Source organism: Mastigoproctus giganteus, chromosome 7, assembly GCF_048544385.1.
Source record: "Mastigoproctus giganteus isolate SK-2022 chromosome 7, ASM4854438v1, whole genome shotgun sequence".
Classification (NCBI taxonomy): domain Eukaryota; kingdom Metazoa; phylum Arthropoda; class Arachnida; order Uropygi; family Thelyphonidae; genus Mastigoproctus; species Mastigoproctus giganteus.
Window position 1 is genome coordinate 227,687,388 of NC_143581.1, and position 18,647 is coordinate 227,706,034.

General features: G+C 39.2%; 1 protein-coding gene across 9 annotated transcripts in view; it reads right to left on the reverse strand.

Annotated features, from left to right (window-relative positions):
* The window catches only part of LOC150083755 (protein FAM13A-like), a 423,536-nt gene that overhangs the window by 156,982 nt on the left and 247,907 nt on the right, over window positions 1–18,647 (reverse strand). For all 9 annotated transcript variants that reach the window (XM_090378200.1, XM_090378193.1, XM_090378197.1 and 6 more), the window contains 2 exons: window positions 15,203–15,396; window positions 10,844–11,071 (listed from right to left, as the gene is read on the reverse strand). In XM_090378200.1, coding sequence (XP_090234326.1) covers window positions 10,844–11,071; window positions 15,203–15,396 — 422 coding nt within the window. The remainder of the gene's footprint in view (window positions 1–10,843; window positions 11,072–15,202; window positions 15,397–18,647) is intronic.

Genomic DNA, 18,647 nt, shown 5'->3' on the forward strand with positions numbered 1-18,647 from the left:
TGTGATGTGTTGGAGAATCCCCCACCTTCGGTTCTTCCGAGAGCAGGGCCAGTGCTATCATTAGGCCAACTAGGCAGCCGCCTTAGGTGCAGACCTCAGAGGGGTGCACTACTGACCTCAGCCTACAACTCCCTTGGAGTCTGAGGGACTGACTTCATGATCTGCCTAGGGTGCCAGTCACTGCGGCGAATCTAGCACCGGCCTTGCCCGCGAGCCACAGCACTCTGTCTATTCTGTGAACGCTGCTTTGCTGCTCTAGCCTGGGTGATGATTCCGTTAAGTATAATTTAATTAACAATGAACTTTAATAAGATTAATAAATTTTACTGATTAATTGATAATACTATACTATTCCAAAAGATTTCTAATACAGTGCAATGTTTTTCGTTAAACCTTACGCTATTCCGCATCATATAACAATGGCGGCAAGTTACAAACATAAAAATCTACGGACACTTAAGTATTAACTTTCAAAATCACTATCTAAATTCAAAAATAAACCATGGAGCTTGGCTAGAACTATAAAGCTACTTATAGAAAATAATTCAGTATAACAATTAAGTCAATAAAATGACTAAAGATTGCTTCTACAGGGATGGGATACACTTAAATAGAAAGGGTGCAAGAATATTTGCTGATGCTATCAAGGCAGTGTTAGGTGGGTTGGAAAACTGCTAGCTTGGGGAGAGACAAAGACGAATAGATTAACAGTAGCCACTGGCAGAGGTGAAAGAGATTCTTGCACTGCTTCTATTGGAATGAGCAGAAGCCAGAAAAACAAGATGCAGGCTATTTCAGAGACTGCTGGGAGTCATTGTGGTACAAGTGAACACATGGGTTGTGTTAGGGTAGCTAAGAATAGAAATAGGTACATGTATACTTGCGTGTACACCAATGCTAGGAGTTTAGTAAATAAATTTGATGAATCTGAAGTACTGCTCAAAACATCAAAGGCAGATATTGTTGGGATATCAGAGACGTGGTGTCACACAGATATAAGGAATGCAGAACTGGAATTTGGAGAGTACAACGTCTACAGAAAGGATAGATTGGATAGGAAGGGAGGAGGGGTTATGCTATTAGTTAAGAAATACATAAAATCCAAAGAAGTGAAGCCAGTGGACATCGCTGGACAGTGTAGTGTCGAGTCAGTTTGGTGTGACATAAGCATGGGGAGATCAAAATTAAGAGTAGGAGTGTGCTATAGACCTAATGACTCTGATGAGTATAATAAGAAACTGTACAGGGAAATAGAGTGGGCCAGTAAATCAGAGAGTCTTATAATAGGAGATTTTAATTTCCAAGATATTGACTGCAATTTGGGGGCTGGTCACTCACACACTAGCAAGGCTTTTGTGGATTTATTGGATGATTGTTTTCTACATCAGCATGTTCAGGAGGCAACTAGAGGGAGGAATACTCTTGATTTGATTATCAGCAGTGATTCTTCATGCATTAAAAATCTGCAGATAAATGAACCACTAGGTGGCAGTGATCACAGTGTGCTGAAGTGGGATTTACTCAACGAGGTAACTACCATTAGGGATAAAGGGAAGGGTTACTGCTTTCGTAAAGGCGACTACAATGGACTGAGACAGTATTTAAATTCTATACAGTGGGACCAACTGATGATGTTACCAACAGCAAATGCAAAATGGGAAGCATTCAAAGAACTTATCTTGGAAGCTACTAGGCTTTACATACCAACTAAGAAATATTGTTCAAGGTTTAGGCCTAAATGTATATCAGATGAACTGATGAGGCATATGGCAGAGAAGAAACATGCCTGGGATACATACAACTTAACACATGACACAGAAGCCTATGATAGATACAAGTTGATCTGTAATCAAGTTATAAAGGAGGTTAGGCAGGCGAAAGCGGATTACGAGAAATCTTTGGCAAGGGATGCAAAGAAAAACAGCAGAGAGTTCTTTACTTATTTAAACTCTAGAAGGAAAGGGATGTATCAGATTGGTCCACTTCATATCGATGGATCAACTGTTGATGATCCTGCTCAGGTAGCTAACAAACTAAATGAATATTTTGCATCGACATTCACACATGAGGAATTATTTAGCGAGGGGAAAGCCAGAGGTGTATTCAACTCTAGCAGTAAGCTAGAGAATCTTGTAATAACTGAGAGTAAAGTGGAGGAGAACTTGTTGAAGATAAACACAAGAAAGGCACCCGAGGTGGATGAGATCTATCCAGTTATATTAAAGGAGGCAGCAAAGGAAGTAAGCAAACCCTTAGCCATAATTATGAGAGCTTCTTTGGACTCAGGGGAGGTACCCATAGACTGGAGATGTGCAAATGTGACTCCAATTCACAAAGGAGGATCAAAGGCTGACACAAGTAAATATAGACCTGTGAGTTTAACTTCTGTTCCAGGAAAATGAATGGAGGCACTAGTTAAAGAAGCACTGCAGATCATTTAGACAAGACTTGAGTTATAGCTCGGACACAGCATGGTTTTGTTAAGGGAAAGTCTTGCCTGACCAATTTGATTGGATACTATGATGCAATCACAAAAGAACTGGATGCAGGGAATAACTTTGATATTATATACTTGGATCTTAGAAAGGCTTTTGATACTGTTGCACATGGAAGACTGCTGCACAAATTGGAGCAGTGTGACATTGGAGGCAAATTGCTGCTGTGGATAAAGGGGTGGCTGAGGGGGAGAAGACAGAGTGGTAATCAATGGACACTGCTCGTCGTGGACTAATGTTATTAGTGGAGTCCCTCAGGGCTCAGTGTTGGGTCCATTATTGTTTTTTGTATTCATAAATGATATTGATGATGGTATATAAAGCTTAATGTCGAAGTTTGCAGACGATACAAAGGTAGGCAGGGTTGTCAAGGACACTACTGACACTATGCTGCTGCAACAGGATCTGGAAAGGTTGAGCAGATGGGCTGAGAGGTGGCAAATGAAGTTTAACATTGACAAATGTAAAGTACTACACATGGGAAAAGCAAACCCCAGAGCAACTTATCAACTCTGTGGTACTACACAGTGGTAGAGAATGAAAGGGACCTGGGGGTGGTTGTGCAGGCAGATATGAAGTTCTCTGAGCAGTGCAGATGGGGTGCAAGAGTAGCTCATGGTGTATTGTCAATGATATATAGGAATTTTTCTAGCAGGGATAAGGAGGTGATTATTCCCTTGTATAAGGCAATGGTCAGGCCACACCTAGAGTACTGTATACAGGTCTGGAGGCCTCATTTCAAGAAGGATGTAGAGCTGCTGTAACGAGTACAGAGAAAAGCAACAAGATTAGTGAATGGAACAAGGGGATGCTCTTACGAAGAAAGGCTTATGTTTTGCAAATTACAGTGTCTGGAGACTAGGTACCAGCGAGGTGATCTGATAGAGGTGTATAAAGCCTTGAATGGTTTGAGCATGCTCAATGCTGATGGGATTTTTCATCTCGCTCAGAATAATCACCTGAGAGGGCATAAATTCAAATTGAGGAAAGACAGATGTAGGATAGACGTGTGGAAATTTGCCTTTAACCAGCGGGTGGTTGGTTGGTGGAACAGACTTCCATCCCTTGTCGTGGAAGTTGATAGCCTAAATACATTTAAGGCTCAGCTGGACAGGTATTTTGAACGAACAGAGGGGTGAAGTGGAAGTGGTTTTTTTTTTTTTTTTTGGCTGATGCTGGATAAGCTTGCTTTCTTGCATCAAATGCCTCTACTAATGCTAATGCATGTATATTTGTGTGTACACCAATGCTAGGAGTTTGGTAAATAAATTTAATGAATTTGAGGTATTGCTGAAAACATCAAAGGTAGATATTGTTGGAATATCAGTGACGTGGTGTCACACAGATATAAGGAATGCAGAACTGGAATTTGGGGAGTACAATGTGAACAGAAAGGATACACAGGATAGTAAGGGAGGAGGGGTTTTGCTTTTAGTCAAGAAACAAAATCCAAGGAAGTGAAACCAGTCGACATCGCTGGACAGTGCAGTGTCAAGTCAGTTTGGTGTGACATAAGCATTGGGAGATCAAAATTGAGAGCAGGATTGTGCTATAGGCCTAATGACTCTGATGAGTATAATTAGAAACTGTACAGGGAAATAGAGTGGGCCAGTAAATCAGAGAGTCTTATAATGGGGGATTTTAATTTCCCAGATATTGACTGGAATTTGTGGGTTGGTAATTCACACACTAGCAAAGCTTTTATGGATTTACTGGATGATTGTATTCTACATCAGCATGTTCGGGAGGCAACTAGAGGGAGTAATACTCTTGATCTGATTATCAGTAGTGATTCTTCATGCATTAAGAATCTGCAGATAAAGGAACCACTAGGTGGCAGTGATTACAGTTTGCTGAAGTGGGATTTACTCAAAGAGGTAACTACCATCAGGGGTAAAGGGAAGGGTTTTTGCTTTCGTAAAGGTGACTACGATGGTCTGAGACAGTATTTAAATTCAATAGAGTGGGACCAACTGATGATGTTACCAACAGCAAATTCAAAATGGGAAGCATTCAAAGAACTTATCTTGGAAGCTACTAGGCTTTACATACCAACTAACAAATATTGTTCAGGGTTTAGGCCTAAATGGATGTGAGATGAACTAATGGAACATATAGCAGAGAATAAAAATGCATGGGATACATATAAATTAATGGGTGACATGGAAGCCTATGATAGATATAAGCTGGTCTGTAACCAAGTCACAAAGGAGATTAGGCAGATTTGAAGGCAAAGGCAGATTATGAGAAATCCTTGGCAAAAGAAGCAAAGAAAAACAGAAAAGAGTTCTTTACCTATGTAAACTCTAAAAGGAAAGGGATGAATCAGATTGGTCCACTGGATATTGATGATTCAACAGTTGAGGATCCTGCTCAGGCGGCTAGCAAACTAAACGAGTATTTTGCATCTACATTCACACATGAGGAGTTATTCAGGAAGAGTAATGCCACAGGTGAAGTGAACTCTGGCAGTGAGCTAGATGATTTTGTAATAACTGAGAGGAAATTGGAGGAGAAACTGTTGAGGATAAACATAAAAAAGGCACCTGGGGTGGATGGGATCTATCCAGTTATATTAAAGGAGGCAGCAAAGGAAGTAAGCAAACCCTTAGCCATAATTATGAGAGCTTCTTTGGACTCAGGGGAGGTACCCATAGACTGGAGATGTGCAAATGTGACACCAATTCATAAAGGAGGAGGCGCCTCCCTAGCTAGGTGGGAAGGAGCAGTAGTGCATATCACATGCTTCTTGATTTGACCGGGGTTCGAGCCCGTTACCACCAAATACGGAAGATGCGGAACGGTCAGGGAATGACCACTGCAAATCACAGAGCAATATAGCCTTAGTTGCTAATGCTCCTAAAAAAACCAAAAAAACAAACGAGGATCAAAGGCTGACACAAGTAATTATAGACCTGTGAGTTTAATTTCTGTTCCAGGAAAATTAATGGAAGCACTGGTTAAAGAACCACTGCAGGATCATCTAGAGAAGACTTCAGTTATAACTCAGACACAGCATGGTTTTGTTAAGGGAAAGTCTTGCCTGACCAATCTGATTGGATACTATGATGCAATCACAAAAGAACTGGATGCAGGGAATAACTTTTATATTATATATTTGGATCTTAGATACTGTTGATACTTTTTAGATACTTTTGATACTGTTGCACATGGAAGACTGCTGCACAAATTGGATCAGTGTGGCATTGGAAGCAAATTGCTGCTATGGATAAACGGATGGTTGAGGGGGAGAAGATAGAGAGTAGTAATTAATGGACACTGCTCATCGTGGACTAATATTATTAGTGGAGTCCCTCAGGTTCAGTGTTGGGTCCATTGTTGTTTTCTGTATTTATAAATGATATTGATGATGGTATATCAAGCTTAATGTCCAAGTTTGAAGACGATACAAAGGTTGGCAGGATTGTTAAGGACACTACTGACACTATGCTGCTGCAACAGGATCTGGAAAGGTTGAGCAGATGGGCTGAGAGGTGGCAAATGAAGTTTAACATTGACTAATGTAAAGTACTACATATGGGAAACATTAACCCCAGAACAACGTATCAACTCTGTGGTACTACACTGACAGTGGTAGAGAATGAAAAGGACTTGGGGTTAATTGTGCAGGCAGATATGAAGTTTTCTGACAGTGCAGACGGGGTGCAAGAGTAGCTCATGGTGTCGTGTCAATGATATACAGGAATTTTTCTAGCAGGGATAAGGAGGTGATTATTCCTTTGTATAAGGCAATGGTCATGCCACACCTTGGGTACTGTATACAGGTCTGGAGGCCTCATTTGAAGAAGGATGTAGAGCTGCTGGAACGAGTACAGGGAAGGGCAACAAGATTAGTAAATGGAACAAAAGGTTGCTCTTACGACGAAAGGCTTAATTTTTGCAAATCACAGTGTCTGGGTCTAGGCTCCAGCGAGGTGATCTGATAGAGGTGTATAAAGCCTTGAATGGTTTGAGCATGCTCAATGCCAATGAGATTCTTCTTCTTGCTCAGAATAATCACCTGAGAGGGCATAAATTCAGATTGAGGAAAGATAGATGTAGGATAGATGTGCGAAAATTTGCCTTTAGCCAGCGGGTAGTTGGTTTGTGGAACAGACTTCCATCCTTTGTTGTGGAAGTAATGTTAATGCTAAAGTTGATAGCCTAAATAAATTTAAGGCTCAGCTGGACAGGTATTTCGAACGAACGGAGGGGTGAAATGGAAGTGGTTTTTTTTGTTTGGCTGATGCTGCATTAAGCTTCCTTTCTTGCATCATATACCTCTACTAATGTTAATGAGACTACAGAATTTTAAAACTAATGAAGCTCAAGTTTTGGAGGGTGGTATGTTACTATGGATGACATGTGGGTGCGCCACTTCAACCCTGAAACAAAAGAACACTTGAAAGAGTGGGAGAATTCCTGTTCTCCTCCTCCAAAAAAGTTTAGGGTTTAGAAGTCGGCTGAAAAAGTCGTGCCATCGATCTTCTGGGATGCAAAAGGAGCAATCATGGTTGATTTCCTGGAACAAAATGCAATATAAATGCTGAGTTTATTCTAGCCTACTGAGATTTCCTCGAGGGATTGAGCTCAAGAGGCATGGGAAATTGGCCAAAGGCATCATCTTGCATCAAGATAGTGCATCGACACAGTGTTTGTGACTCAGGCAACACTTCATCACCTGATTCAGCTCCATCAAAGTATTTTCTATTTCAAAATTTCAAAAAGGAAATGAAAATACAGAAATTCAATAGTGACAATGTGTAATGGATGCAGTTAAAAACTGGTTTGAGTCCAAATCTTCTTAATTTTATTTGGGCGGGTTACAAAAGCTAGTGGATCGTGCCAGGAAGTGTGTTGACTTAGGGGAAACTATGTTGAAAAATAAATGGGCTTTCACAACTTCGCAGCATTCATTCCTTCTATGAGAGAATAACCTCATCATTTTAAATTTTGTGCACCTATGCTCTGACAAACTTGAAAATGGAAGTTTTTTTTTTTTTGTTAGTTTGTTGGCGCATCAGCTTCTGTGGCCATAATGCACCTCCCTAGGTTTTTTCACTACTCTGATCCAAGCCCGAGACGGGATTCGAACCCACGACCTTTGGGTTGCCCAGCAGGCACTTCACCCACCCGGCCGGCCTGAAAATGGAAGTAACGTAGTATCACATATACATACATACATATCTACACACATAACAAACTGAAATGACAGAATTTGTGGGATACCTGGTTCCTGAGCAATGGGAAGTTGTCATTCCTCTTGCTAGTGGACAAACCCACTGCTTCACAGGTATATAGGTACACTGCATTCACAAGACGGTAATTTGTGTCAGTATTGATAAACACTGTGAATTAACTGAATTTAAAATAGGGATGACAGTGGATGCCCGATGCATGGGTCACTCTATCGATAGTATCAAAAATGTATCGGGATTACGAAAGCTAGTGAATCGTGCCAGGAAGTTTGTCATTTCCAGAATAACATCTCATTGTGGACAGTGCTGTGGGCGGAGAATGGTGGTGGATGAACATGACTGTCGAATCTGTCTTGCATTATTTCAGTCAACTGGAGAGCGACAGTGGCACAAATCACCACCGACTTCAACGAGGGAGGTGCCAGAAATGTCTCCACCAAGACCATCAGGCGATCATTAGCCACAATAGGTAATGGGAGCTGCTGACCCACCAGATTCCCATTGCTAACCCGACGACACAGGACTCTATGCCTCAACTGGGCGAAAGAACATCAGCAGACAGGTCTCCTGGTCCGATGAGTCCCGTTTCCAGTTATTTTGAGTGAATGGGAGGGTGCATGCCTCGCAAAAACTGCACGAACCTATGTGCCCGTTATATCAACAAGGAACTGTTCAGGCAGGTGGAGGGGCGCCTCCATAGTCAGGTGGGCAGGAGCAGCAGTGCATAGCACACGCTTCTTGATTAGGCCGGGGTTTGAGCCCGTGACCACCAAATACGGAGGGTGCAGAAATGTCAGGGAATGACCACCGCATATCCCCAGAGCAATATGGCCTTAGTTGCTAATGCTCCTAAAAACCAAATAACAACTACAACAGGCAGGTGGATGGTCGGTAATGGTCTGGGGCGGGTTCAACTGGCACATGTTAGGACCTCTGGTACATCTAGATGCATCTCTGAAGTTTCCAGGTTACATATCCATCCTTGCAGACCATCTGCATCATGCACCCACAGGGCAATGCACTCTTCCAGCAGATTCATGCGCTTGCCCCCCACAGCAGCAGCATGGTGACTAGAACATGGTCCGAAGAGAATTCCGTAGATGTTACCACCATGGAATGGCTTCCCTGTTCACTCAACATAAACTCTGTGGAGCATCTTTGGGATTCTGTGGAAAGGTCTGTTTGAGCGTTGGATCCTCCACCCGGGAATGCGACGGAATTATGGACAGCAGTGCAGCAAGCATGGATGGAAATACCGTGGAATGATTTCGTGAACTAGTGGATACAATGTTTTGTCATGTGACTGCCCTTATCCGGGCAAAAGGTGGGCCAACCCGCTGGGTAGATATCCCATGATTTCTGTCCACTCAGTGTATATATGTGCAGAAATATGTACACGTGCTTAGGTTGGAAATTTTATACCTTCGATGAATTAATGAACTACACAATAGAAATGAGGGAGTGACTGATAATTTTATGTTTATAACCTATTTTTTTTTTTTTTTTTAATTTTGAATAGAATTAATAAAAGTTTTGTTTTGTTGAAAATTATGAGAAACAATCAACAGTTTTACATCAAACTGTTGTGTTTTTAACAGCGTTTGCACCACAGCCATTAGTAAAGGTCACACGCTGATGAACTCCAAACAGTATTCAAAAAAAATCTTAATTTTTGAAAACGTTTTTCAGAAATAAAAAAAGCAAGACATATAGATACACCTATCAGATGTGTGTCACCACTTCTATTACAGTAGAAGACATGCCTACTGCCCAGTTAAATGAAATAGCTTTGCATCACGTACAAAAAAAATAATAAATAAATAAAAAATTATTTTAATTGCCCTAAAAAAAAAGACTTATATCCATGTTTTTTTTAGCTATAAAAGTGTGTGTATGTGTGTGTGTGTGTGTGTGCGCGCGCGCGTGTGCGTGTTCACAGGCCAAATTGCACGTTGTGTTGGCTGAAAAATCTGATTATCTCATGGGGAATCCTACTCCCTCTCCATGAGATTGGCTAACTGAGGCCAATTAGCCTTGACTGAGGAGGACTAGAAATTTCTCCAATTTCACTGGGAATTGACTGTCCAAATGTGTGGCAGAGAGCAATATATCATACCAACTAAGCAGCCATGGAGAAGCATACCTGGCAGGCAATAACTAGAGATGAAAAATGAAATTTAAACAAATATTCTAAGAATTAGTTTAAAAAATCCCTAATTTAATAGCAAAATAACAGTTTCACTTTTTTTGTGTGAAAAAGATGGAGGCAAACCTCTGTTAGGATGATGAGCAGGAGGATGGGTCAAAAAACATCTCCATTATAAACAGAGTTTGCAGTTATGCATGCTGTTGATTTATAAACCTAATTGTGTTTTTTTTTTATTTTAGTTGGAGTGCAGTTTTGTTTGCCATCATGTTGCAACTCCATTTCTCTCCTGTTTATCTCAAAAACCATTAAATTTATAAAAAAAGACAAAATGAATATGCAAAATTATCTATCGAATTTCCAACTTTAACAAGATGAAAAAACCAAAATTACCCATTGAAACTACAACACAACAATACATAGCTGTTCAATATCATCAAAAAGTTTGCTCATTATGGTCACTTTAACAAATTCTATTGTAATTATCTTTGCACTCTTAAGCACTACTTTCATGTCTAAAAATTATAAACAACAACAATAACTAGAATTTCACAGGTCTGCTGTTTTTGCATGACAGCCAGTGGAAAAGGTTACACAATTTAAGCATATATGAGCACTCAGATATTACATATATAATTCCTATACCATAAAATTTCCACAATTAACTTTAATGAAATTTAAAAAAAAAAAAATATTCTGTTTATACTCCAGCATAAACAGAATAACCACATAGGTCACATAGGTTTCCCAGCATAACCACATAGGTCAGAGGAGTTCACATTTAGCCATTTTAACAAGGATATTATCATTAATGATATTATCAGGTGAGCTTTAACCACAGTCAACTCTCAAATGTGTATAATATTGCAACCCCCATGTTAACCACTCAGCTACACCAACTAAGAATGATATGCACTATCTACTCCTAAGAAACCATTGCATAAAATTATCTCTTGTTTGGTTTGTTATAAGTCTTCTTTTACAAAGAGGAACTTCTTACTTACTAAGGTGAAGTGCTTGGCATTTTTATGGACATCATAAAAATTTGAGCCATCCTTAAACTGCCTATCATTGTTTCCTCCCAATTTCTGCTCAAGTTCTGAAGAATCAATTTCCCTACGTTTTGGTCTAGGTGGGTGTGGACTATAATCCCTTCCATTATAGTTCTCGGTATCAGCATTGAAGGTTATACCAAAAACTGATTCAGGAGATTTTATTTTCACTTCAGAAACCTATGTAAAAAAATATGGAGTTCAGTTATGTTCACTTGTACATATTATATATGCATCATTAAACAATCAAATACACAATTTTTTTTAAATACATTCCTGAAATTATACTGTAGATGTTATAGCAAGGAAACCACGAGGCAAGAAAATGTGAACCTTAATTAATGCTAACCTTATTAACCACCTTCAAAATCAAGGCATTTCATTATACATAGCTTTTGGGCCATGAAAATTGGACAAAATAATACTTCTTGCTCAAGCCATCATCCATCATATTAAAGGAAATGATTCAGAATGTACCATCAGCATCATTTCAATTAATACTTCTAAAATAGCTAAGTTTTTGGGGTAAATGTATGAAGTAGGTGAAACAAAAAAAGGAAGAGGGGGGAGATAGCAGAAAATATCTGCAAAACCTTGAATAACCTAATAGCTTTATAAAACAAAAACAATAATGTGAAAGAAGACAAATATGGAAATCAGAATGAAACTTGTTCATTGTACTCATCATAGGCCTGTAACATATTCCTACTCTCATTTTTGCTTTCCCAGTGCTTATGTCACACCAAAATGACTCAATATTGCACTGTCCATCCATGCCAACTGGATGTACTGCCTTAGATTTTAGATGTTTCTTAACTAGCAGCAGCATAATCCTTTCTCCATTTCCTATCCTTTCTATACACTGTGTGTTCCCTAGGTTGCGATATAAGGTATTCTGCATTCCTTATATCGCAATGATATCTGCCTTTGATGTCTTGGCCAGTACTTCAAATTCATCAAATTTATTATGATAGGCATAACATATTTAGGAAGGATACACAAGACAGAAAGAGTAGAGAAGTGGGGGGGGGGCTTCTTGTCACCAATTAATAACTGGTGCCAAGAAGTGCTCCTTCATGATGACTTAGACAGGGCTCAAGGATGGCCAGAAAAGTGGAAATAAGTATCAGCAGCTGTTTTAATGCTGCAAAATGTAAGGTTATACATTTAGAGAATAAAAACCCAAAGTAACTTATTCACTTAATGGGGCTGAATTAAAAACGGTAGAGGAAGAAAGATTTTTGGATTTACAATAAGGGTGGACATGAAGTTCTCTATGCAGAGTGCCCACGGTGTCCTCGATGATTTAGTGAACATTTGGTTGTAGAAGTAAGGAAGTCATAATCCCATTGTATAAAAAATTGCAAGACTGAACTTGGAATACCTGGAAAAAAAAAAATAAATAAATAACATGGAGCTTCATGAAAGGACCCAAAGATGGGAAACACACTGGACCAGATCTGCAAAAAAAAGGGTGCCCATCCATGTGAAGAGAAAAGAATATTTTAGAGAAAGAATATTTTCATAACCAGTGAAGAATTTTTGAAAATTCTCTACTGATCTTGAAATATTTCAAAACTAAGGGCAATAAATTTGAATTACGGGGGAAGAGGTTTAAACTGGATTATAAGAAGTTTTCTTTTAACCAGAAATTTGATAATAAATGGAACACGTTAGGCTGACAGCTTGGGATGATTCAAAGTTCAGTCAGATAGATACTCATATGAGGAGGAAAACACAGTGGTAGTTATTTATTTTTTATTATTATTATTATTATATTTTATTTATTTTTTTGGCTGGTACAACAAAAGCCTAGGGATTCCTCGCACCATTATATGGCTAATAGTAATAATGTGCTGATAACTAAGAATGGTACTTTGCTTTCTAATATCTTAGCACTTGGAGGTACTCCATGACATAAACAGTTATACATTAGGGAAGTATGGGATAGTTATCCCTCCCTACCAATAAGAGAACAACTATCTCTGAAACAGCATCATCTGTGTGATGGCATTCAACTGAGAATAAGTAACAACAGACATTCCTATTGTTCAAGGGTTACTTATTAAAAATAGAAGAGTGGGATGGCTTATGAAAAGTTCACAATATGATATATTCTTTAATGAAATCTTTAATGAAATCTAACGTACTAAACTATTTGCATCAGAATTTAAGCTAACTACTAACTTAATGCAAAAGTACTAACTTGTATATCAGCAGAAACCTGAAAAACAAGATGCAGGATATTTCAGAGACTGCTGGGAGTCATTGCGGTACAAGTAAACACATGGGTTGTGTTAAGGTAGCTAAGAATAGAAATAGGTGCATGTATAGTTGCGTGTACACCAATGCTAGGAGTTTAGTAAATAAATTTGATGAATTTGAGGTATTGCTCAAAACATCAAAGGCAGATATTGTTGGGATATCAGAGACGTGGTGTCACACAGATATAAGGAATGCAGAACTGGAATTTGGGGAGTACGTCTACAGAAAGGATAGACTGCATAGGAAGGGAGGAGGGGTTATGCTATTAGTTAAGAAATACATAAAATCCAAGGAAGTGAAGTCAGTGGACATCGTTGGACAGTGCAGTGTTGAGTCAGTTTGGTGTGACATAAGCATTGGGAGATCAAAATTGAGAGTAGGAGTGTGCTATAGGCCTAATGACGCTGATGAGTATAATAAGAAACTGTACAGAGAAATAGAGTGGGCCAGTAAATCAGAGAGTCTTATAATGGGAGATTTTAATTTCCTAGATATTGACTGGAATTTGGGGGCTGGTTACTCACACTAGCAAGGCTTTTGGGAATTTATTGGATGATTGTTTTCTACATCAGCATGTTCGGGAGGCAACTAGAGGGAGGAATACTCTTGATTTGATTATCAGCAGTGATTCTTCATGCATTAAGAATCTGCAGATAAATGAACCACTAGGTAGCAGTGATCACAGTGTGCTGAAGTGGGATTTACTCAAAGAGGTAACTACCATTAGGGGTAAAGGGAAGGGTTATTGCTTTTGTAAAGGCAACTACGATGGACTAAAACAGTATTTAAATTCTATACAGTGGGACCAACTGATGATGTTACCAACAGCAAATGCAAAATGGGAAGCATTCAAAGAACTTATCTTGGAAGCTACTAGGCTTTACATACCAACTAAGAAATATTGTTCAAGGTTTAGGCCTAAATGGATGTCAGATGAACTAATGAGGCATATGGCAGAGAAAAAACATGCATGGGATACATACAAATTAACACATGACACAGAAGCCTATGATAGATACAAGTTGATCTGTAACCAAGTTACCAAGGAGGTTAGGCAGGCGAAGGCGGATTACGAGAAATTTTTGGCAAGGGATGCAAAGAAAAACAGCAAAGAGTTCTTTACTTATTTAAACCCTAGAAGGAAGGGGATGAATCAGATTGGTCCACTTGATATCGATGGGTGAACTGTTGATGATCCTGCTCAGGTAGCTAACAAACTAAATGAATATTTTGCATCGACATACACACATGAGGAGTTATTTAGCGAGGGGAAAGCCAGAGGTGTATTCAACTCTAGCAGTAAGCTAGAGAATCTTGTAATAACTGAGAGTAAAGTGGAGCTTTACTTGAATGGGCTCAGAAATTCCAATTATTCTGTTCACCAGATTCATTATCCAAGATGTTTTCCTGGAAGGTGAATTGGTGGGTCTTCACTGTGTGGCCCTGGACCAATAGAGGATGTTATGTTGGAACAGAACACAGTATCTCCATTTGATTTACAGACTTTTTAAACTTTGATAGTACAAGATTAGCAATTGTTATAATGGTTTGTGGGCTCTGTCTATATTTGCCGTATAGTAAAAAAGCAAACACTTATGACTACCTGATCACTCAGTCTTTCCAAAAGAGGCTTCATGTGTACCAATGTTTTGCCTGCTCCAGACTTATCCACATAGCAGAATGAACACAGAGAACTTACATATTCAATGGTAACCATAGCATATTACAAAAAGCGGTATTATATGAATGCTACAGGCTCTTTTGCATATCTGTTACATAAGTGTATCGGTAAACACGTATGTAACAGAAATAAACACAGTAAAAACACAAAAAACATTAAATTTCCAGCAAAATACTGTCACTAGAGAAAAGATGATGACACCATTGAAATTGGCACACAAAATACATAAGAAACTGTTAACTATCAATATAAACTTTTTTTTGTTATGCAGTGTAACTAGCAATTATAATAATTATTTACAACTGTAACAAAATAACTAATAAAAAAAAAAAGGCTTACAAAATGATATAGCAGTTAGAATCTACCTGTTGCTTTTCTACAGAATCCCAGGATTGCATTTTCATTTCTTCATGGCTACTGCATCTCCTTATTTGATCTCCTTTAATACAGTGATCAATTTTGTTTGGAAGTGGTCTTTCTTCTGAACTAGAACGTGGTGGTTGATCTTCTCCAGATGGTCTTCTTTCTTTGCGTTTACGTGTTGTTGGGAGCAAAAAGTCTATTGAAAATAACAAATTAATATATATATATATATATATATATCAATATATATATATATATATTTTTTTTTTGCTACAGAACAAGAAGCTAATAAAACTTGAAATAAAGGCTTTAAGCTAAGTGCTGTTCAATGCTATTGATGAAGGTATATTAGGCTTAGTGTTGAAGCTTGCAGATTAGCATTAGTAGAGGCAATGATGCAAGAAAGCAAGCTTATACAGCATCAGCCAAAAAAAAACCCACTCCCATTTCATCCCTCCATTCGTTCAAAATACCTGTCCAGCTGAGCCTTAAATTTATTTAGGCTATCAACTTCCACAACAAGAGATGGAAGTCTGTTCCACCAACCAACTACCCTCTAGCTAAAGGCAAATTTCCGCACATCTATCCTACATCTGTCTTTCCTCAATTTGAATTTATGCCCTCTCATGTGATTAGCATTAGTAGAGGCATTTGATGCAAGAAAGCAAGCTTATGCAGCATCAGCCAAAAAAAAAAAAATAAATAAATAAATAAATAAAAAATAACCACTTCCACTTCATACCTCTGGTCGTTCGAAATACCTGTCCAGTTGAGCCTTAAACTTATTTAGGCTATCAACTTCCACGACAAGGGATGGAAGTCTGTTCCACCAACCAACCACCTGCTGGCTAAAGGCAAATTTCTGAACGTTTTTCCTACATCTGTCTTTCCTAAATTTGAATTTATGCCCTCTCAGATGATTATTCTGAGCAAGAGGAAGAATCCCATCAGCATTGAGCATGCTCAAACCATTCAAGGCTTTATACACCTCTATCAGATCACCTCGCTGGTGCCTAGTCTCCAGACACTGTAATTTGCAAAACTTAAGCCTTTCTTCGTAAGAGCACCCATTTGTTCCATTCACTAATCTTGTTGCCCTTCTCTGTACTCGTTCCAGCAGCTCTACATCCTTCTTGAAATGAGGCCTCCAGACCTGTATACAGTACTCTAGGTGTGGCCTGACCATTGCCTTATACAATGAAATAATCACCTCCTTATCCCTGCTGGAAAAATTCCTGTATATCATTGACAATACTCCATGAGCTACTCTTGCAGCCCGTCTGCACTGCTCAGAGAACTTCATATCTGCCTGCACAACCACCCCCAAGTCCCTTTCATTCTCTACCACTGTCAGTGTAGTACCACAGAGTTGATACGTTGCTCTGGGGTTCCTGTTTCCCATATGTAGTACTTTACATTTGTCAATGTTAAACTTCATTTGCCACCTCTCAGCCCATCTGCTCAACCTTTCCAGATCCTGTTGCAGCAGCATAGTGTCAGTAGTGTCCCTGACAACCCTGCCAACCTTCGTATCATCTGCAAACTTGGACATTAAGCTTGATATACCATCATAAATATCATTTATAAATACAGAAAACAATAATGGACCCAATACTGAACCCTGAGGGACTATACTCATAACATTAGTCCACGATGAACAGTGTCCATTGATTACCACTCTTTGTCTTCTCCCCCTCAACCACCCCTTTATCCATAGCAGCAATTTGCCTCCAATGCCACACTGCTCCAATTTGTGCAGCAGTCTTCCATGTGCAACAGTATCAAAAGCCTTTCTAAGATCCAAGTATATAATATCAAAGTTATTCCCTGCATCCAGTTCTTTTGTGACTGCATCATAGTATCCAATCAAATTGGTCAGGCAAGACTTCCCCTTAACAAAACCATGATGTGTCCGAGCTGTAACTGAAGTCTTGTCTAGATGATCCTGCAGTGCTTCTTTAACCTGTGCCTCCATTAATTTTCCGGGAACAGAAGTTAAACTCACAGGTCTATAATTACTTGTGTCAGCCTTTGATCTTCTTTTTTGTGAATTGGGGTCACATTTGCACATCTCCAGTCTATGGGTACCTTCCCTGAGTCCAAGGAAGCTCTCATAATTATGGCTAAGGGTTTGCTTACTTCCTTTGCTGCCTCCTTTAATATAACTGGATAGATCCCATCCACCCCAGGTGCCTTTCTTGTGTTTATCTTCAACAATTTCTCCTCCACTTTACTCTCAGTTATTACAAGATTCTCTAGCTTACTGCTAGAGTTGAATACACCTTTGGCATTCCCCTCGCTAAATAACTCCTCATGTGTGAATGTCGATGCAAAATATTCATTTAGTTTGTTAGCTACCTGAACAGGATCATCAACAGTTGACCCATTGATATCAAGTGGACCAATCTGATTCATCCCCTTCCTTCTAGAGTTTACATAAGTAAAGAACTCTTTGCTGTCTTTCTTTGCATCCCTTGCCAAAGATTTCTCGTAATCTGCCTTCGCCTGCCTAACCTCCTTTGTAACTTGGTTACAGATAAACTTGTATCTATCATAGACTTCTGTGTCACGTGTTAAGTTGTATGTATCCCATGCATGTTTCTTCTCTGCCATATGCCTCATTAGTTCATCTGACATCCATTTTGGCCTAAACCTTGAACAATATTTGTTAGTCGGTATGTAAAGCCTAGTAGCTTCCAAGATAAGTTCTTTGAATGCTTCCCATTTTGAATTTGCTGTTGGTAATATCATCGGTTGGTCCCACTGTATAGAATTTAAATACTGTCTCAGTCCATCGTAGTCGCCTTTACGAAAGCAATAACCCTTCCCTTTACCCCTAATGGTAGTTACCTCTTTGAGTAAATCCCACTTCAGCACGCTGTGATCACTGCCACCTAGTGGTTCATTTATCTGCAGATTCCTAATGCATGAAGAATCACTACTGATAATCAAATCAAGAGTATTACTCCCTCTAGTTGCCTCCCGAACATGCTGATGTAGAAAACAATCATCCAATAAATCCACAAAAGCCTTGCTAGTGTTGAGTGACCTGCCCCCAAATTCCAGTCAATATCTGGGAAATTAAAATCCCCCATTATAAGACTCTCTGATTTACTGGCCCACTCTATTTCCCCGTACAGTTTCTTATTATACTCATCAGAGTCATTAGGCCTATAGCACACTCCTACTCTCAATTTTGATCTCCCCATGCTTATGTCACACCAAACTGACTCAACACTGCAGTGTCCAGCGATGTCGACTGGCTTCACTTCTTGGATTTTATGTATTTCTTAACTAAAAGCATAACCCCTTCTCCCTTCCTATCCTGTCTATCCTTTCTGTAGATGTTATACTCCCCAAATTCCAGTTCTGCATTCCTTATATCTGTGTGACACCACATCTCTGAAATCCCAACAAAATCTGCCTTTGTTATTTTGAGCTATACCT